General features: G+C 38.0%; 2 protein-coding genes across 8 annotated transcripts; both read left to right on the top strand.

Moving 5' to 3' along the window:
• The first annotated feature begins 224 nt into the window (after positions 1–224).
• On the top strand, positions 225–17313 carry LOC148714694 (lysine-specific demethylase JMJ26-like). 7 transcript variants are annotated; one of them, XM_088715969.2, is made up of 13 exons: positions 225–1295; positions 1513–1622; positions 1819–1918; positions 2654–2786; positions 2899–2962; positions 3087–3801; positions 4115–4444; positions 4533–4832; positions 4913–4985; positions 5067–5152; positions 5273–5392; positions 13268–13349; positions 17264–17313. In XM_088715969.2, the coding sequence occupies exons 1-13, from the start codon at positions 519–521 to the stop codon at positions 17296–17298; spliced, it is 2925 nt and encodes a 974-aa protein (XP_088572095.2). In that variant the 5' UTR covers positions 225–518; the 3' UTR covers positions 17299–17313. The 7 variants fall into 7 exon arrangements, with proteins under 7 accessions (XP_088572095.2, XP_088572094.2, XP_088572097.2 ...); XM_088715968.2 differs by having other exon boundaries at positions 2627–2786; XM_088715971.2 differs by lacking the exon at positions 17264–17313 and adding an exon at positions 13616–14129.
• A 66-nt stretch (positions 17314–17379) lies between these two features.
• RBCX1 (Chaperonin-like RbcX protein) lies at positions 17380–20608 on the top strand. The gene is made up of 6 exons (XM_088715976.2): positions 17380–17657; positions 17806–17900; positions 18123–18240; positions 20054–20070; positions 20196–20258; positions 20337–20608. Exons 1-6 carry the CDS (start codon positions 17480–17482, stop codon positions 20409–20411), a joined length of 546 nt encoding a protein of 181 aa, XP_088572102.1. The 5' UTR covers positions 17380–17479; the 3' UTR covers positions 20412–20608.
• The last annotated feature ends 946 nt before the right edge of the window (positions 20609–21554 follow it).

Below are 21554 nucleotides of genomic sequence, written 5' to 3'. Positions count from 1 at the left end.
CAAAACAAAGTAACCAAAAATAGACTTCTGGATTTTGGACTTTTAGAGTAATGCTATTGGGTCCTCTTAGGTGCACCGTGCGCATAACCTACTTTTCACGCCACACGCAGATTTTGTGATTGCCAAAACAACAAACAGTTGAAGCCCCAGGGACCTTTCACGCATGTACCATGGGCGCCCCTAAGCAATATCATGTACTTTAAACACTTCAATAGCATGTTGCTTTGGTGTGAGGCCAAAACTGAAATACTTCGAGGGAAGCCATTATTGGGGATACCCTAACCAGTCCGCGGTCCACAGCTCTAAATCCTTATCCAAGCGAAAAAAGGTTGCCTTTTCGTGTCAATTGTAGAGGCAGTGTAAAAAAGGTAAAGAGCATGTAATGCTGCTCGGCGAGAATTGTGATCCACACCGATGCCGGAATAAATCCAGTGGGCCAATGGACGCTACCGAATTGGGAAGGCAGGCACCGGGTCTTGGTCGTAATCTTCAAAGATCTCCTCTCGGTCTTTCGCTCCATGACTCATATCCCCGATCGGAGATGGGGAAAGACTAAATTGGAAAGCCGTCGTCGAATGTTATGCAAATTTTTACGCTGCAGGGATCTCTCATCTCTCTCGTCTCGCGTCGAAGAAAGGATCGCAGATTTGGCGGTGGGATCGAGAGGAGGAGAGGCGGTCGCAATGCCGACCGCGGCGATGGGGGAGTCGGAGAAGAGGGAGCGGCTCCGGGAGGAGGCCGTTCGAAGGAGGCTGGCGGAATTCTCTTATCTCTTCGATTCCTCGGATTCGAAAGGGGAGGAGGAGTCGGAGGAGGAGGAGTGGACTGCTTCGGAGGAGAGGAAGAGGCCGGCAGGGAACAATAAGGGAAAGATGGCACGGAGAGAGGGCGTGGAGGCCAAGAAGGGGAGAATCGAGAAAGAATATGTTAAACAGGGAAAAGGGATTGACGGGAAGAGGACGGACTGGAAAAAGAAGGATCTTTCCTTGTCTTCTTTGACTCAGAGAACGATGGCGGAGAGAGAGGCAGCGGAGGCAAGGAATAGGATCGAGAGAGGAGATGGGGTGATGGTGGATGGTTTTCAGAAACAGGGCAAAGAGACAGACGAGCAGAGGATGGACAGGAAAAATAAGGAACTTTCGTTGTCTTCTTCTTCTGATTGTTCATCTACTGGCTCTTGTTCTTATGGTCGTGTTTACTCTTCTACTGGCTCTTCTGAAGCTAATGGCGATGTGGATCTCGCGTCTTCTCTGTCTTCGATTGAAGTACCTCGGCGTAGAAGAACAAATCTTGTGGTAAATTAGCCAAACCCATCCTTGTGGGCATGTATGTTTTTGTTGAAAATTGATTTTGATTGCTTTCTTGCCATTAAAAATCTGTTTTTTGTTCCTAATATTTGGCGATTTAACCATCCCCTCCTTGTTTGGTTAGTGTGTTTTGTTGAGAATTTAGATCGATTGTTTTGTTCTTCACTAAAATCTCTTTTTCACTCCTAATCTTGGACCTGTTCAGCCTTCGAAGAGAAGGTGCCATCAGTGCGGCCAGAGGAAGTGGTGGAAGTTGGTGACCAAGTGCTCCTGCTGCAAGAAGAGAGGTTATTGTGCCTCTTGTATCCACCAATGGTACTAGATTTTGCATCCTTCCACGTACCTTGATTCTTTATAAAAGAAGACCCCAATTCTGGCAGCTTTTGATGAATTTCCTGTGCATTTGCATGCCTTCTTCTATTCCTGTTGCCTCCTAGTTATGTGCTTGTTTATATGATCAGTCTTCAGTACATATTATTTTATCTTTGATTTGAGATTGCGAAGTCTGTAGGTACCCTCGGATGTCAAAGGACATGGTTGCAGAGGCTTGTCCAGGCTGCCGTGAAATATGTAACTGCAACCCATGCTTGAGAAACTTGAGGAAATCCAAGGTCTCAAACTCATCTTGAACTTTTTTATTATTGTTATTTATTTATGTTGATATCTAATAATGTGATTGCTGTACAAATCATCAATCTTGTGATTGAGAGGTAAACTAAGTTTCATTTAGACACAGCTTATACAAGAGTGGGGTTCATATTTGATCTCTCACACCTTTTACTCTGATTGATTGCTCATCAAGTAGTTACACATTAGCATAACAAAGTCATGACTTCTCTCTAATCTAGTTTACCAATTCATTACCAAGGGACGAGCTGAATCTATGTCATGGTTTAGTTTCTAAACATTTCATTTTAGAATTATCCTTCACAGACCTTTCCCTTCTAAAATCATCTAGAAAACTGCAGATCTCAATTTTCCATGCGAATTTTTTTTTTATTCCTTTTGGTAAAAATGAACTTTGGGTACTGATTTGGCATTTTGTTCTGCAAAGGCACATTGGTCTTCCTAGTATAGGGATTGCAGTCAATGCCGTAAATGCACATATATATTGATCTTATATGTAGTGTTTTGCTCAATTTCATACATGATAAACAATAAGATCCTATATCTATTTATTTTATAGACCCTAAGACAGTGGAAATAAGGCTATTCGGCAGGAGGTTGTATCTGGAGATTGTGAATGCAATGTTTGCAATCCACGTGCTTTTCTTTTTTTCTTTTTTCTTTTTTTCATTTTTAATCTAACACGCTTTTAGACACTACCTCTATTTTCTGGCATGCAGAATTCACTTGGCAATATGAACAAGGTTGATAAAACTAATTACGTTGGTTATACATTGCATTATCTACTGCCTTATTTGGGACAGTTGAACCAAGAGCAATTGAAAGAGAGGAAGATAGAAGCCAGAATTCGAGGTACCAAATGCTTGGAAGTCACAACTTTGAGAACAATTTCTGGATTCTTTCAGTCTTTTTTTAAGGAATATGTCAGTCATATTGTAGTTGCTGCTTTGCTACATGTGAACAGGAGTGTCACTACCTGAGTTGAAGTTGGAACAGGTAGAGTGTCGAAAAGATGAACGTATATTCTGGTACTAGATGCCCCTCCCTCTATTAACATAGTTCTAGTTTTGTTTTACGGTCTGGTCTAATGAATTGCCTATTTTCCTAATCTTGTGAAAATTGATTTTCCATTCTTATTTTTTTTTGATGCAGTAACAATTGTCGGACTTCCATTTTTGACCTTCATAGAAGCTGTCAGAGTTGTTCATATGAACTTTGCCTTAGCTGCTGTAAGGAGATTCGTGAAAATAATCTACGCGGTTCTTGTGAAGAAGTGACACTCAATTACCCAAATAGGGGAAAAGCCTATGCACATGGTGGAGATCCATCACCAGAGACTGCCCATCGAATAGAGATGAGTGTACCTGACCATTGGAGTCGACTTGCTGCTATGTGGAAGGCCCATTCTAGTGGCAGCATTCCTTGCCCCCCGACAGAATTTGGTGGATGTGGTGCTTCTCTTCTTGACATGAAGCGAATGCTTCCTGAAAATTGGTTATTAGATCTTGAAGTTGTAGCCAAATACCTAGCCAGAAATTTTGAGTTTCCACAACAGCCAGGTATCTCTATAAAAGCAAAATGCAGCTGCTCTTGTTCTGGTAATAAAAATTCAAGAAAAGCAGCTTCCAGAGAGAATTCAGCTGACAACTATCTGTATTGTCCATTATCAAATGATATTAAGCAAGATGACTTAAAACACTTCCAGAAGCACTGGATCAAGGGAGAACCAGTAATTGTGCGTGGGGTGCTTGAACAAATGTCACGGTTGAGCTGGGAGCCAGCACTTATGTGGCGTGCAATACGTGGCAGTAAAGCTAGTCCTGAATTATCACAATTGAAGGCTATTGACTGTCTGGCTTGCTGCGAGGTTAGTTCATTTGAGCTGACCAAAAATGCTTAGTTATTATATTTCTCCTATATGATGGCAGTCCTATGATTAGTATTTGTGTTCTCAGTATAAGCTTCTTCCTCTTATTATGAAAATTCCCTATATAATGTTATGCATTCAAATTTGAGCTGAAATGCTAACGTGAAATCTGGATATAAGCTCCCTGAGTTATTATAATGACATAAAGTGGAATGAACTGAAGTTCTGATCGTGATTATTTTTTATTTGGAGGCATCTTTTTGCTTGTTTTATATATATCACATGACTTTGATCTGATATTTTTGTAATGTAGGTTGAAATAGATACTAATCAATTTTTCAAAGGATACACAGAAGGAAGAATGTATGAAAATCTGTGGCCTGAAATGCTTAAATTGAAGGACTGGCCCACATCCAGTTTCTTCGAAGAGGTTTTGCCATGTCATGGCAATGAGTACATAAACTCCTTGCCTTTTCAAGCATATACAAATCCAAAGTCTGGCCCATTAAATGTTGCTGTTACTCTCCCTGACGACATCTTAAAATTGGATATGGGGCCAAAATCATATATCGCATATGGGATGGCAGAAGAGCTTGGAAGGGGAGATTCCGTGACAAAGCTTCATTGCGATGTGTCTGATGCGGTAAGCTTACTCTGCTTATTAAATGTTGTATGATATAGGATTTTAATTTTAATAGCATGAGTAGGCTATGATTTATCTTGGTGTTCAGGTTAATGTTTTGATGCATACTGCTGAAGTAGTACTTTCTATGGAGCAAAAATCTGCAATAAAGGCATTGAAGAAAAAGCATAGGGATCAAGATGAAAGAGAACAACAAAAGGATGAGGAACAAGGAGACTTTGTTTGTTTACCAGAGGTCATGGTTGAAAGTGATGAACCGATAGATTCGATCAGAAAAGGAGGTGCTTTATGGGATATTTTCCGGAGAGAGGATGTCCCAGCATTGCAAGGTTATCTTCGAAAGTATTCAAAAGAATTTAGACATATATATTGTTCTCCAGTCGAACAGGTTAGTACATATATTACCTGCAAATTATTGTTAGTGTATTTTTTTGTAATCTTATATAAGCCATTTTCTTAATATCTCAGGTTTTTAATCCGGTCCATGATGAAACATTTTATCTGACTATTGAACATAAAAGGAAGCTCAAGGAGGAATTTGGTCAGTTAATTTGTTTCTGGCATTATCGGTTTTCTTTTGGGTAGCCTCAACATGCATATTTAACCATTAATATGCTTGCAGGAGTTGAACCATGGACATTTGTACAAAGACTTGGAGAAGCAGTCTTCATACCCACTGGGTGTCCCCATCAAGTGAGAAATCTAAAGGTACATGAAGTTTGAATAATCATGGGCATCAACAAAATTTTTATTCAAATAGTGAATACATGCATGTTTAAATCATTATGTCCATATTTTTCTATTCATCTAATTATTTACTTTTTACAGTCATGCACAAAGGTTGCCCTTGACTTTGTTTCACCAGAGAATGTTGGAGAATGCATCCGTTTGACTGACAATTTTCGGTTACTTCCAAAAAATCACCGGGCCAAAGAAGACAAACTTGAGGTAACACCTGTCCTGTGTTTCTGGGTTGAAACCTGAAAAATAATGATAGTGCGTTGAAATAGTAAGAATCCATATGACCTCACACTTCAAAAAATTTGGAATCCTACAGAACATAAAATAGAAAACCAGTGACACTCTATCATGAGATCATGGTGTCTTTTTGTCTTTGATTGCTTGATTTCTTCAACTATTAAACCAGCTGTCTCGAGTGGTTTCTACCAAAACAAAACTAGCCCTAGTTATTTGGTTTGTCTACCTATCTTAAAGGCATACAATGCTATACAAAGAGAAAAAGCAAATGAACAAGATCAAAATAAAGGCTCTCTACTTCAATGCGTTGGTTGTCCTTTCAGCCAACAACCTCAAAAACCTTCACATATTGTAATCTTTAATTTGGAAAAGTTATACCCATCAACTTAGATATATGCATTTCCCAAATGACAACCCCCTTAACAGCTAGCATATGCTTTAACTGTAATATTCAGTGATCATTACCTCTGTTGTCACTAATATATAAACAATTTTATATCAGTATTTGATTCAAATACCCATCTGGTGGGGATTCCTTTCCACATGGAGAGGTCAATAGTTCAAACTCTAATGGTGGCAGCGCATCTGTATTTCTTTAAAAAGAAAAAGTCAGTCTTGTAATGCAGTCATTAGGCCTTTATCTGACTATGGATGTCTCCATGACCTTGTCATGAATTACTTCCCTAGTCACTTTCCTTCCTAGAAATATAGCTTAAAACGGGAGATCCATTCAAGGGGAGGCTGAAAATCTATGATGCGGAACAGAAATTTCTAGGAACAAAGAGGAGGGGGAAGATCTGGAGTCCACCAGATTCGAGGAATCCTCCTCTAGTGGTCTCCAATCCGGGAGTACCTTTGCCAAAGTAATATTTTCATTCCAAATATTCTGACTAAACAATAGACATGGGGTTCCATATATAGCCTCCTATGCAACTACCCATGATCCCAACAAGTGATCATGTAACTACCTATGATCCAACAAACATCATGGGACACTAAAACAACTAAACACAACCATAACAAGCTGGCTAAAATAGCAACTAACATAAGGACGAAAATGCATAATAAATAAAAGGAAATACACAAGAAAATAACACTAGGTACACAAGAAAATAACACTACACAAGGAAATAACACTAGGGCTCCTGCATATGGACTAAAGTGCTATGCACGCCGGCGATGCCTGTAAACGTGCTGAAAACGGTGGTCTATGTCCTCACCAACTCCTCAGCTGAGAAGAGTTCGCCTCTAGCGAAACGGAGCTCTGGTAATGCTCCAACAGGTCTGAAGCAAGTCGCTGAAACTCATCTCTGCTAATCCAGATATCATCTGACTGATGTCGACCATGCCATCTGACAAGATATCGTTGATATCGACTGCTCTGCGTACTAACAATCTGATCATCCAAAATCTGTTCCACTGTGTTCGTGATCTGCGGAGAAAAAAGGTACAAAAGACAAGGCAGGAGTAGGAGATAGATTTTCAAAATTGGATGTAAGGTCAGTATCAGGCTCAATGAATGGGTCTTCAGGAATAATTGTCGGACCTCTATAGGCAACTAAGTCTTCTACATTAAAAACTGAATTAATTCCAAAATCACTTGGAATATCCATCACATATGCATTAGATCCAACCCATTTCAGAATTTTGTATGGACCCATACTTCGGGCAGGCAATTTTCTAACGGCTTCCGGTGGAAACCGTTCAGGTCTGATTCTGATCATTACATCATCACCCACTCGAAATTCTTGATAATGTCGACGCAAGTCAACGGCCATTTTATATCTCACATTATTGATCTCAATTTTCTTATTAATCTCTTTATGTAAGTTTTGCATGTGTTGCGCAAAGGATTCGGCGGTCTCAGATATTCTATTGTTAGGTGCTATTGGGATAAGATCAACAGGTTTTCGCGGGACGTAGCCTAAAACAATTTCAAAAGGACTCAAACTAGAGGTCCTGTTCATAGAGCTATTGTGGGCGAATTCAGCTGTGGATAGGAGATCCCAATTTTTCGGGTGGTCACCTACTAAACATCTTAGAAGGTTTTCTAGGCTGCGGTTGACCACCTCAGTTTGACTATCTGTCTGGGGGTGATATGCTGTGGAATATTTAAGCTTCGTGCCCATAAAATTCCAAAAGATCGTGGCACCTGCCATCATGTCAAGCATGTCATCCAATCGTGGTATCAGAAATCTATACTTAACTGCCCTGCTATCTTATTAATTGCCCTGCTATCCACACACATTCTCCAGGTGCAGTCTTTTTTTGGCATCAGAAGTGCAGGCACAACGCACGGGCTAAGACTCTCTCGGATGAACCCTTTTTGGAGTAGTTCATCAACTTGCTGTTTCAATTCAACGTGTTCAATCGGATTAAGTCTATAATGAGGCAAGTTCGGAAAGGTTGCCCTTGGGACCAAGTCTATAGCGTGCTAAATGTCACGCACAGGAGGGAGCTCATCAGGAAGGTCCTCAGGGAAGATATTCTTAAATTCTTCCAGAACATGATGAACTTTATTCGAAAAATCTATTTAGAAATCAGAAGCAACTTCTTTGGAAACTAACACAATAACTATGGATCTTGGGTTACTGCTTTCTCAAACTTCTTAGGACTAATAATTTGAAGGCGCTTTTCCACCTTCACATCCTTCTTTCCAGCAATAAAGGGCCTAGGAGGCAAAGGGTTCAGACGAATTTTTTTTTCTTGGTAAACAAAAGAACAGGAATTGGATTTGCCATAAATGGTCACATCCAAATCGTAAAGCCACAGTCTGCCAAGGATGATGTGTCCAACATCCATGGGAATAACATCACACCAGACCTTATCGTTATATTCAGAAAAGTTGATTTGGACTAGGCAATGCTCAGTGACTAGTATGGCGGTTTTATCCACCCAAGACACATTATAAGGATTAGGATGAGGCACCATCTTTAACTGTAGCTTCTTGACGATTCTTGTGGATATAACATTGATGCTACTCCCACCGTCGATGATGACTTTACAGCTATGTTCGCCACATTTGATATAGGTGTGAAATATGGATCGGCGCCTCCAGTCATCATCTTCTTGTTTAGGTTACGCAAGGACACACCTAACTACGCCTAAAGGAGTGGAACCCTCAGGTGAGTCGGGCTCCTCACCTTCATCTGAATCTTCAGGGTCTACCTTAGGCTCATAGACTAACTCATCTTCTTCATCATTTCGTTCTTCTTCGATGACCAGTATTTTCTTAGTAGGACATTGACTAGCTCTATGCCCAAAACCAAACATATGTAACACTGATCTTGAGAAACTTTGAGAGGTTCACTTAAAATTTTCTTATTCTTTTGATCATTAATTTTTTGGGACTCTGTTGCTTGATTTCTAATATTGGGCTTACCCCAAGCGTTAGTTTGACTCCCATGGGTGAACTTGTAGTTGGACTCCTTAAGATCAAAACGCCTGAAGGTTGGCTTATTATTGTATCGCTCGATGTCTTGGACAAGTTGATAGGCATGTTCTAAAGAATTGACCTCGTGTAGAATAAGCTCTTTTTGTAGATTATCTCGTAATCCGGACCTAAACCTAGAAAAGGTCAACTCCACACTCTCGCGTGCATCGCATCGCATAAAGAACTCATCAAAGCGAGCGATGTACTCAGACACAGGTTTGTTTCCTTGAGTCAGTCGTTGCCACTGATCTAACAGGCGACTCTTATAGGATATAGGGAGATATTTTTTCTTTAATTTCTCATTCATTTCATCCCATTGTACCACAGGGGGTTGCCTAGCTCTAGCAAGCATGTTTTCTACTGTATTCCAATATAACTTTGCAGGACCAGTGAGCTTCATTTTTGCAAAATGAACTCTGCGATCTTCAAATAGATTATACTATTCAAAGTAATGGTCCATATCAGCGAGCCAGTCAATGAAGACTTTTGGGTCGAGACGACCATTATAACTTGGTGCATCGATCTTAATACTGCGCATTACATGCTCATCTGGTGTCTCATGCGCTCTTAGATAGTCCCTCTGGTATTGTTGCCCATGGCCTCTTGGGCGGGGCGGTTCAAACTCACCAAGTTCAGACTCTCCATCATTGTTAGTAACTTGGAGGTTGGTGATTGAATTTTCAGCCAAAGTCAAGCGAGTATTCATCCTAGTTTCAAGGTCAGTAATTCTTGCCCCTAATCTGGTTTCTAATGCCACAATGGCATCTAACACCTGTTGGTTTCGACTAGTTGACATCTTATGTGAGTAGGATGTACCACTGCGAGTTGTCATGCTCTAAATACGAAAATTCTAGATATAAAAATTAACATTCAGATTAAAATCAACAATCTTGAATAAAAGACTTATAACAGAGTCTCGGTTACTTTCGAATTAGCACAGGTGATAACTAAATATCAGGGCCTTAGATACTGCCAACCTTGGTCTGGATGATGCAAATCTTCGCAGGTTAATCAAATGAAAGTGGGGTCCTTCAAATTGATTAGGGCTTTTACCAGATTTAAGTAAATTTTCTAGTTGCCTTTTGAAGATTTGAAAAATAACTTATGAGGCTCAATATGTGTTTTCAAGGGGCACAGGCTCTTATAAAATTAAGGTCCTATCTCAAACCGACAACATGAAGTAAAAGAAATAGCAATCTAAAGATAAACTAGTTTATAAGGAAAGACTGAAAAATTATTTGAAGGAAAGATGCAACCTTTTCTTACAGATCTGAATCAGTGGAAGAGATTAGATGTTAGAGTGCGGAGCGCAGAACCGGGGTCCGATGATTTGTGGAGGATGCTGTTGGAAGACGGCTGACCGCGGGTATCTTTGTGGAAGCCCAACACGTTGCAGGGCTTGAAGGCTGGGCCCACGAGACAACGGGCCAAGGACTCAATCGGGCCTGCGTGACAACGGGCCAAATGCTGGAAGCGGGGGAAGGGGGATTGGTCCGCTCGCCCGAGAAGGTAGCTAATAGAAGGGACCCGAAGCTTCTGGACTGGCTTCGGGTTCCTTCTTGGCAATCGGAAAAAATTCGCCTGAGGGAGACGAACGCGATTTGGGAGGTGGAGGAGGGAGGTGAAGAAAGCAGCGAGGGCGGAGGGTGGAGTCGGCGACAGAAGTGGAGGTGGCGGCGCAGGGGAAGAGAGGTCTTAGTGAGATGGGAGGGAGAAGAAGAAAGGGGATTAGGGTTGACGGATGAGAGATGGGTGGGAGAGGGGTCTTGGTGAGCTGGAGGAAGAGGAAAATAGTGTGAACTCGAGGGTTGGTGGAGGGTGGAGACAGCGGAGAAAATGAAGGAGGTGGCAACGCGGCCAGGCAGCAGCGTGGGCGGTCACAGAGGAGAGCGGTGACGGCGGACGAGGGCGGCCTAGCGGTGAAGAGGAGAGGCGGAGCGGTGGCAGCGAAGGGCGGGCGCAGCGACCTGCCGGTGATGGCTCTACGGGTGGCCGGTCATGAGGCAGACGAAGAGGTATTTCTTTTTTTTGTGACTAGCTCGTGCGACTCACGTGCGATGGAGCACGTGTGCCTCATGTGGGACGGGGCACGTGCAACTCACGTGCAACCTCTCTCTCTCTCTCTTTTCTTCTTTTTTTTTCTTTTTTTTTTCTAGGGTGGATCCGGGCTAACAACTGGGTAACGGGTGAGGAACTTACCCGTTAACTGGTGCTCCCTCAACCTCCCGACGGTTTCAAAAGATGGTTCTAAACTCTTTGGCTACTGCTGCAGAGCGGACTCTGTGGCCTGCGGCAATGGATGGTGGCCGGTCACGAGCTTTTGACTGGTTGTTGAGATCAGAGGAGAAGAAGCCTCCCCTTGCTCGTTCTGGTGAGAACCTATCGAGAGGGAGGGAAACATGGACGAAAGACTCTCCCTTTTTTTTGTACTGTGCGCTGGTCGTCGGTGCTCATTACGCTCCGGCGTTCGTGGTGCAAAGTATTCCGTGAAGAACTCGTGTGGCATACGAAATAGGGGCAGCCTGTCCATACACCAGATCTCTAGGTTGAGGACGGCTGCGGGTGAACTGAGAGGGGTTCAGGGAGGGAAACAAGGAGACAGGATCAGGGCTTTGGCACAGAGGCAAAGCCCTGGCTGGCTTTGATACCAAACTGATGCGGAACAGAAATTTCTGGAAACAAAGAGGAAGAAGATCTGGAGTCCATCAGATTCGAGGAATCCTCCTCTAGTGGTCTCTAATCCGGAAGTACCTTTGCCAAAGTAATATTTTTATTCCAAATATTCTGACTAAACGTGCTGAAAACGGTGGTCTGTGTCCTTACCAATCTATTTCTTTACTAACTGGAGGATCTTTTGCTGCTATGCATCCATAGTTAGCTGTTATACCCTAAAACATGTGCCTACATCTGAAATGGCACGCGCTTCTCTAGGGAAAATTCTGCTTCTAGAATTTCCCAAGTGGGCTAGTACTACAGAGTTAAGTAATGGCCTTGTAGCTGGGCTTGAGATTAAGATAATTGTGTTGACTTCAGCTTGCGTGCTTGATGTTGTGATTTTACTAGGCTTGAAGCAATTGCTTAATCCTATGAGCTTAGCTTAGATGACACCAACATTTATTGCTAAAGTAACATGGATTATGAATTTTATTATATTCAGTTTTCATTTTCATAACTTCTTGATACATTGATCTTCCAATGATTATTTCAGTGCTTGTGTATATTTCCATCATCAGCATAAATCTAAAAGTGAGGCAAATAATTTGCTTTAGAGATTTGACAGGTGAAGTCATCATTTGGGACTAGGATGAACCAAAAATTCCTGAAGTTTTGTTTCAGTGTTGAATAATTGAAAAGTATATGGAGAAAATTGATCTTGATGACATCCAAAAAGCATATTAATTTGATTAACATGAACTTTTTGATAAAAGTAAATTTATTTTATATAGCAATATTTGTTTTCACAAAACTGATCCTTGGAATCAACTTATGGGACTTGATTATCCAAATACATGTCTGAATTATGATCATGTAAGACCATGGCTACGTTTTAATACCTAACGAGTCTTAAGAATGGTGCCTTTTAACATCAGAGTATGGCTGAAAATAGGATTAAATCAAGATCAGTTTTGTTGTTTTATGAGCAATGGGCCAAAATGGAACCAAGATTTTTGCTGAGTGAGCTGCAACCAAGACTAAAATTGGGATGGAAGTCATAATCTTGTGCAAATCAAAGTAATGATTTGATGATGAAAATTACATCTGGATCATCATCAAAGCTAAAATTCAGATCAAGGCTGTGAGTTGAATATGAAGAAACAAAAATGGGGTCAAGATTAGAGTGTTCAGGACCTCAGGTAAATAAGTTGAGAGAACAAATTACATGAGCTGATGGAGAATCAGGTAGAAATTCGTATCTGGGTTAGAAGAACATGTGGATCAAGATAAAAAAAAATTGAAGATTGTTAGAGGATAATGCTGGGAATAATATCAAGGCCTGTGATCCGAAATTTTGGAGGTAATGTTTTTAATATTATATTTTTACTTGGTTTTGAGAACATAATCAACATAAATTTCAAATTAGGCTTTTTAGAATGTACATCTTTGTGCTAAGAGGCGTGTTCAACAAATTTTTCTGCATGATGCCTGTATGTTTTGTAGGGCTAATTTGTTGCTTAATAAAGTGCCTGATAAATATTAACTTGTGGCAATAAACATAGTTCTCCTGTTATGCGGTTGCATTTCTTTAATGAATAACATGTGTTGCTAAATCTAGTTTATGCTTGAAAATGTGTTTTTATGAGTTGGTTGTCAGCAAAATCTTCAAGTAGGTGACACACATGATGAAAAAAAGATTCATTTGTTCATGGGTTGTTTTAGTTTCTAAGCTTTTGCACTGCTGCATTGTATAACAGGTGAAAAAGATGATTGTTCATGCCGTCGCCCATGCCGTGAAGACTTTGCAGGAATTGCCGCTTTCGAAATATAAAACAAAAGGTTAGTGCCCATTTAACAACCAACAAGCTGTAGGCCCAATAATGTCACCATCCAGATACCACCCTCCTGTAAATTTCGGCATAAGGGATGAAGAAATAACAGCTTTCATTTTCGTAATTTAAACAGTTCAATTGATCAGATAAGGATGGTGTTTTTCTTTATCTTTAATGGGTCTCATCAGTGAAGCTGTAAAGCTGTCCTTAAAGTTTCTCTTCCCAAATGCTTTCGTTCATGTTTATACATCTAAATGTTGTCACCATCTCCAGTATGATAGCACAAACGCCACCAGAAAATTCATCAAACAAAGCAATCCTACCGGGAAAGTTTGTGCACTCTAAATGATGGTTGGTCGAGTGATTGCGAGAATGGAAAGCTTACCAGGGCTGTAGAACTTCTACGAAGCTGTGGCTGGAGTGATGATGGTTTAAGCTGACGTCTTTAAAAGACGATGTGTCGTGAGTGGTATTTGCAGTGTTGTGTAGCCTTATCAAAAAGGGTGTACGCTTGCAAGCTTTAAAAGGGAGTCGTCGAGCCATCTTTCTCAAGTCAGATCGTTGTGGGTGGGTGACAACAATTTTACGAGGGGATGTTGGGCTGGTTTGGTAGCTCTGATCATCTTGCATCGAACTCCTCCGTAATAGAAATGAATCCATCCATAACTATCCAGCCTTGCCCAAACTATTTAGAATCTTATCTGTCGAATATTCCTGTTTAGAATTATTTATAATGTCATGTAAAGCTTTTCTATGTTTTTTCCCTCATAAATATTATATTTGGTCACGCTATGTCCTTCAACCACCTTTCCTATCTTCTTCAACTTTCGTGCTGTAGGTATTTATCAATGGCATATTTTCCAACTTTACCATGTAACGCATTTCAGCTTTCCCATTTATGGTTCAACATTTGAGCTGTACAACGCAAATCTTATTGTTGTATAATTTTTTTCATTAAGTCTCTAACGAATGTATCAATCGCATAGAACGGATTTAGGTCGCAATGTATGGTGAGCTAACATAATCTATATATATAATTTAATTGGGAATAAATTTAAGGAAGGGTTGGTGCCAAACATAGGATGGTTGTGATGACAGAGTTCTGGGAATCTAAGCTACAGTGCTACTTCACCATACATCACATATTGCGATCAGAATATATGGTGATAAATTATTTTCTAAGAGACCTTTACAGTTCTTCTATTACATATTTTTCTCTGACTCTTTTTTTCAACAATGTTTTAGCTTGTGATATAGTAACCACCCACCAATTAATTGATTTGGAGGCCCTACATCTCTTTTTGTTTATTATGATTTAGAAGAATAAATAAATCAATTAAATGGCTGTGTAGGGTAGTGTGCATGTGTGTAGGTTAATAAATCCTACATTAGATTTATTGCTAAGTCATACATATTTGTTAATGATTTATTAATAACTGATACGTATTAATAAATATATTAATATATTAAGTAAATTATTATTTATAAATATTATTAATTAATATATTATGATATATTTATATAATATAAGTGAGGGTATTTTCATCAAAAAATGATATTTTTAGATTATCTCCACTATAATGGTATTTGTTTTACCTTCTCTCTTAGAAAAATAAACATAAGACCCACCATTTATTTTAGCGTCTCTATCATCCACTTTTCATACCAAACACGGTAGATATGAGATTTATTTTTCTATGCCAGATTATCTCAACCAAATGGCCTTAAATGAAACTAAAAGGAAGCTAACTATTATTGGAATAGAAAATTAGAAAATTAAGCTAGTTTTATATAGTTTAAGGATCTCGATCTAGATAAGCATAGATTTTTTGCTACGACCACTTTTTGAGAAGCTAGATCTCTTATTACAAGTGTTATCATAGAGATTTGGCTCTACTAATATTAGAATCATTTTATTTGAAATTTACTCTCTAAGAAATTAATCTAATAAGAATTAAATTTGGAATTGAAAAATTGAGAAATTAAGCTGCATTTGTGTAATTTAAATATTAAGGATAATCATGAAAACCCCAACTTAGGGAGAGTTTTCCCTTTGGACTCCTGTGGTATTAGAATCTTTTTGTTGGAAAATTATTATTTGATAAATTAATCTAATTAGAGCCATTTTTGGAATTGAAAAATCAAGAAATTAATGCAATTTATACAATTTAAGATTCTTAATTTAGACAAGCTTAACTTTTGCTAAAACCAACAAACCGCTATACATTTGGAATTTTGAGAATATAGGACTTTGGGGAGAGATTCCCTTAATTTGGACTCTAATAATATTAGAATCTTTTTATTAAAAATTTACACTCTAAGAAAGTAATCTAATTATGATTTTTTGAAATTAAAAATCATATAGTTTAAGGGTTAAAGATCTGAGAATTTAATAATGTGTTGATTGTTAATTTGGAACCTAAATGCCAACTTTATCCTTAACAGTTTTGGAAAAAAAATAATTATTATTTCAATAGATACATTCGTTTGTAGTAGTATTCGCACTCACCGACATCAAACTTGTATCTCATCCCTTATCCCATCCCTTAAAATATCGTCCATACGAACCCATGCACTTTGAGATATTGATCTATACGATATTCGTATTCCTAATAATCCTTTTACAATCTTTAATTATTTTAATTATTAAATATTTAAACTAATCTTTTAAATGGCATGGGACTTACATATTAGCAGGGATTTGGATATCTACAGTTGCTATAATATTGACCAAGATCATAAAATGACTTGTTCAGTTTAAAAATAATTTTATTTTTTGCATATATGCCCTCCTAAATATATAAAATTGCATGAATACCCTTGCAAAATTACTATTTACATGTATATCCTTATAAAATATTTGTTTTGCATGTATATCTTTCTTTTTTTTTGCATATGTATCCATATCATCTAACATCGTTAAAAAACAAATGGCTTCAAATTAAAATAACTGAAATACTCTTACAGATAAATATACAAAAAAATTATAATGATATACATGCAAATAGCAACTTTTTAAGGATATTCATGTAATTTCTTATATTTTTAGAATATACATTCAAAAAGACCATAACTCGGTTGAGGCTAACCAAGTCTTTTATGATTCAGTTGGATCGACAAGTCAGAAAAAGGCTGAGTTACATTGTCAATTTTCTTTATTTAAGAACTTAACTCGATTAAGTTAGAATATTAGGTGATCATTTTGATAATACTATTTTCAATTTGATTTTGATATAGTTATCATTGTTGAGTCCAAAACATCTATAAATTCTTCATTATTTTAAAAGATCAAAGCATATTAAATTTAAATTAATTATAGATGCTTTGATTAGTAACATATTTTTCAGTGATTCGTAAATATTGAGTTGTTAATTGTTTGTTTGTTGAGTCGAATATTTTGTAAAATTATCATGATTTATTCTATAAGAGTAGGTATTAACATGAGATAATAAGACACGATAATATTAATTTTTTTTTTCTTTTTTTATTAAAAACAACTAAATTATTTTTACTAAATTTTGATAATTTCTTATGATATTTTTTTAGTACATATCTTTTATATATACAAAATTGCATGAAAATTTTCGTAAATTTACTATTTGCATGTATATCCTTATAAAGTTTTTTTTCATGTGTAACGGTAAGAATATTTTTGTTATTTTGTGTTAAATTGTTTATTTTTAATAATAGTATGGATATATATATATATATATAATATAGATATAAAATAAATATTTTATAAAAATATACATAGAAATGCAATTTTATGAAGATATTTATATAATTTTACGTATTTATATATCCGTGTGTGTAAAAATTTGTTCCAACACCGTCTGTCGGATGAGATGAAAAGATCTGTGCCAGAAAGAGGATATTAATAAAGATATTAATAAAAATCTTCGTTGATGCGGAAACTGACAGGTGTCTCAAAATACGCTATTTTTAGCCAAATGTGATTAAAACCCAACACCACCCCCTACTGATACCGTACAAACCTTGTATGCCCGGCCGGAGAAAAAATCTTAGATTCCAACACAACCCAACTCCGCTCCACTCCACTCCACTCCCGTCGCATTCGCGCGGTTTACGTAAAGATAGGAAGCCAGCGGCTGGCCGACGGCTGGGTTGGGCAGAGATATGGATTGCTGTCATTGGGTGCCTTCACGTCTTCCGCCAGCCCTCTCAAACTCCATCGGTAGAAGCAGCGGCACCGAACGCATTTATTGGACTTCTCCGACGATTTGGCGGCAGAGGAAGAGGCAGAGGGCGTTTACCGGCTTCGATGTTGCTCGCTGCCAGAAGATGTTCGTCCCCGGTAAAATCTACTGATATATTACTAATTCGAATCTTTTTAAAAGAGTAAAAGAAAATTGTTTAGAGTTTTTTTTGTTGTTGTTGTTCCAAAAGAATCTTTACGGGCGATTTTTTTTTTTTTTTTTTTGGATTTTGCTGAATGAGGGCAGGGTTTGGGGAGGCTTCGCCGGAAGCAAAGGCTGCTCGGAATCTCCAGCATTTCTTCACGTATGTTGCAGTGAATATCGTTCTTGCTCAACTGGAGGTTGTTATTCCTTTCCTGATGCATCACAAGCTTTGAAACATTATGGCTGTGTTTGTTTGTGGAGAAAAGAGAGAAAATAGAGAAATATTCTTTGCAGTCAAACACAACCTAAATTGTCTTTTTTTTTCTTCTTCTTCTAAGGAGTACGCTCATTTTCTTATTTATTTTCGGGGCTCATAAATTGCTTTGGCTAAAATTTATATTCTCTTCGATCCTGAGCAGAGCTATAATCCTGAGGCATACGCGGAGTTGATGGAGTTCATTAGTCGCAACTCCTTGAATGACGGGGACAAATTCTGTAGAAGACTAATGCGGGAGTCTCCGAGGCATAAAGGTTTAGGTAATGCCTTTAGATAACGCTGGTTTCTCTATTGACGAGCACAAAAATAACTTCAGGTAGATACAAGACGTTATAAATATTGAAACACTTTTTTTATCCCAAGCAATCTGTGTTTCCATCGCCCCCTTTCATAATTTCAAATAATAAGGTGGCTTAGAAAACCCCCATCGTCCCATTTCCTTTTATAATGGCTTCATTTACAACGCTTTTGAGAAGTGTCCAAGGTTACCAACCTTTGGTGACAGACAAGAAAGTCAATCTGGGCTTGGCCGAGTGTTTCACCCCTTCCTTTGCAGAAGGTTTTACTTCGAACCTGGGGAGCTTTTCTTTCTTTCTTTGCTTGATTTTCCTTTTTATTTTTGTGTGTGTTCAAGTGTTTCATCTAGGTAATTCGTTTGTTATTTTTTTTGAAATGATTGGAAGTGCCTCCACCATTTAAAAGAAAAGAGAAAGAAAGAAAGAAAGAAAAAGATTACAAAATAACTAAATTGACTCTAGCTTGTTATTGGAAGGTTAACCTTTGTTGGTTTCTTTGCCATTCTGTGTGTTTTATTTATATTAAATAAAAAACATATCAAAGATGGTATGTAACATGTTCTAGACACGCTTTATTTTCCTTGCTTAGAAAATCTCAAAACTTTCTAAAATTTTGGACGGGGATTTGCAGACAAGTCAACTTATCTACATATTTGTGGAAAATGGCCACAATTTATTTCCCTCTCTCCAGAAACCATCGCTTTTGGTTCCTACTAAATTTTTATACCCCTGGACTTGGATGAATAGCAAATCTATATTAATGAACACACTTATATTGTTAATGGGTGCAACATTGTATAAGTTGATCCACACTTAGAAAATGCTCCTACAGATAGGTATCAAGGCAAGGATATAATGATCTACTATTCAAAATCATCCTCTTTGCAGGGGAAAAAAGAAGGAAAAAAAACTGTACAACAGTTTGACACTTTAGTGGATCCTTTTTTTTTTCTTTATTTTGCAGAAATCCCAATCTCATATAACGAACTGTCTACCTTGAAGGTATTGTGCATGTCGATCTATAAAGAAAATATCCCAAAATCTATAACTAGTCATAGCCATTAGATGTGAGTCCTTCAAAAATATCCCAAAATCATAGGTAGATCTCATTCTTGGCTCTGGGGACCAACTTTGACCTGAAACTGGACTCAAATAAAAGTAACTTTGAATTAAATCTTGTTTTAATAGAACTATAACTTCAAGTTTTTCTTGGTAGCATTGCTTTTAGGAACGAACAAACTCAGGTCCTTGAACTATTATTTGCTTCGCTTGCAGTTCTGGTTTCACTAGTCCCATGTAAATAGTAGAATATGACTTGTATCTTTGGATTTTTTTATGATCAAGCATTAGAGAGAACAGAAATAAGTTTTCACGTTTTCATGCAAGAGAAAGGTAGTCTCAGTTATAGGTAGTGAAACTGCAATAATTATCTAGATCCTTAGCTATTATATTAGTGAGATGCTTGGGGAGATTTCAAATTATCAGAAGAAATCCATGTGTTTATAATAAGACAAACATTTCCAATTCCTTGGTCAGTGTAAACTATTGTTAATTGGCTTTCATCTAAATACATACATATCTTTACACACTTCTGTCGGCATATTGTTGCTATCCTTTGCAGCTTCCTAAATAGAATTCTATTTACAGTGTCACTTGGTCTAGATTCATTATCATGATTTAATTACTAGATTTTTGGTCATCATCTTTATATCAGTTCACAGGCCATGGTAGTTATACTGACATGTTTTTTTCTTTTTACTTTTTTTTTTTGTGGCAGCTTTGCGCATTTTAGAGGTTTGTGTTCTTTTTTTTTTTGGTCATCATCTTTATATCGTCTGACTCTTCTTTTTTTTTATTTGCAAAAAAAATGTATTAAAGCTTTTAGAAGAATAAAAACTGTTTTTTATACATATATCTAGGTTCGATCTGCATATTCTAAGAGAGATTTCGAGTGGGAGAACTTGCAGAAGTTAGCTTTTAAGGTACCAGGCTAACATTCTTGAAAGGAAAACTTGTTTATTGCACTCTAGTTACTTTAATTTTCTGGATTCTTTGGGCAGATGGTTGATGAATCTAATACTAGGCTTATGAGGGACTTTGTCTTGGAAACCAGTCACATGGAGAATGAAGGGTGATGACTTGCGTCACTTCTTCCAAGCTTTTCACCACCTTCAGACGAGTATACTAGCTGTTATTAGATTGCTATATTTTGCTTAATACTATACACATGCCACTATGTATAGTTGTAAAGATATACATGTATATGTATGCATCTTATAGAACAATAAAACAGTAAATGAATGCTGCTCCCTGCCAATCTTATTCTATAAAATCTCAAATCATATGCAAAGGTCCTACACCGAGCTTTTGTCACAGCACATAGGTTAATATATGATAAGAAAGCTCGAGAGACCCATTACAATGCAATGACGATGTTACTGAAATTTCTTGAATATATCAATTTAGTTTGGTCATCCAATCCTCAGTCCTAGCCATTAATCATCGTTTACAGAAAAGCCGGTTGAAGACCGCCGCCTTCGAATGTAGACCTGGCTGGCCTGAGGATCACATTGTTTGATAGTCTCTCCTAAATATGTTCACATATAGCCTGGAGACATCAGACAATCCTATGAAACTTTTAACCTGGGGATGGTGGTAAAACAAATACAACATTTGTTTATAGACCCTTGCACAGATTTACATGGTCGGCAAGAATCGCTGACTGTATGAGATAACCAGACTGGTCAATAATTAGACACCCATTTAAGGAACTTTGTAGCGCCGGCTGGGCTCTAACCACTTTTGCGTGAGACAGGCAATGTCCAAGGACGTCAAAATAGTTTTCCACAACTCGTTCCAGGAAGGTATGAAACTTGAGACTTAAGGGGATCGCAGACACGTAACTCAAGTTTACTAGACCATATTGAAAACCAACAAACAAATGATGAAGTACCTTCATTCATAGTACTTGCATCAAACTAATTCATACTCGAACCCTTGTAAAAAAGCAGCAGCAGTAAACCAGAACGCCTCCTTAGCTCATCCACATACCAAGATTTTATAACTGGATTATAGAAATCCAGACAACCTTACTGACATATGTCATCTCCCCAACTAAATTTTCAGCCATGGGTGCCTACCGCATTGAGCATCTATTTAATCATGCCCAGCGACAAGTCAACCAGGGAAGAGAGTGTAAAAACTTGAAGAGCTTCACCACACATCAAAAAACAATACTTGATCCACCAAACATTTTGGAGGAAATCACCAGTGATTGG

The sequence above is a fragment of the Phoenix dactylifera genome, chromosome 2 (genome assembly GCF_051530095.1).
Source record: "Phoenix dactylifera cultivar Ajwa chromosome 2, Ajwa_hap1_PhDact_Kaust_v1.1, whole genome shotgun sequence".
NCBI classification, from domain to species: Eukaryota; Viridiplantae; Streptophyta; class Magnoliopsida; order Arecales; family Arecaceae; genus Phoenix; species Phoenix dactylifera.
Note: the sequence above shows the minus strand (reverse complement) of the source record. Positions and strands in the feature narration are given on the sequence as shown.

What these genes read in the sequence shown, in the direction of transcription:
- RBCX1 (XM_088715976.2), top strand. Translation starts at nt 17,480, where the DNA reads ATGGATTGCTGTCATTGGGTGCCTTCACGTCTTCCGCCAGCCCTCTCA. An exon ending in CCAGAAGATGTTCGTCCCCG is followed by an intron (nt 17,658 to 17,805) that starts GTAAAATCTACT and finishes GAATGAGGGCAG; the next exon opens with GGTTTGGGGAGGCTTCGCCG. An exon ending in TGCAGAAGTTAGCTTTTAAG is followed by an intron (nt 20,259 to 20,336) that starts GTACCAGGCTAA and finishes TTCTTTGGGCAG; the next exon opens with ATGGTTGATGAATCTAATAC.
- LOC148714694 (XM_088715968.2), top strand. Translation starts at nt 519, where the DNA reads ATGACTCATATCCCCGATCGGAGATGGGGAAAGACTAAATTGGAAAGC. An exon ending in GATAGAAGCCAGAATTCGAG is followed by an intron (nt 2,787 to 2,898) that starts GTACCAAATGCT and finishes ACATGTGAACAG; the next exon opens with GAGTGTCACTACCTGAGTTG. An exon ending in ATCAAGTGAGAAATCTAAAG is followed by an intron (nt 5,153 to 5,272) that starts GTACATGAAGTT and finishes TACTTTTTACAG; the next exon opens with TCATGCACAAAGGTTGCCCT.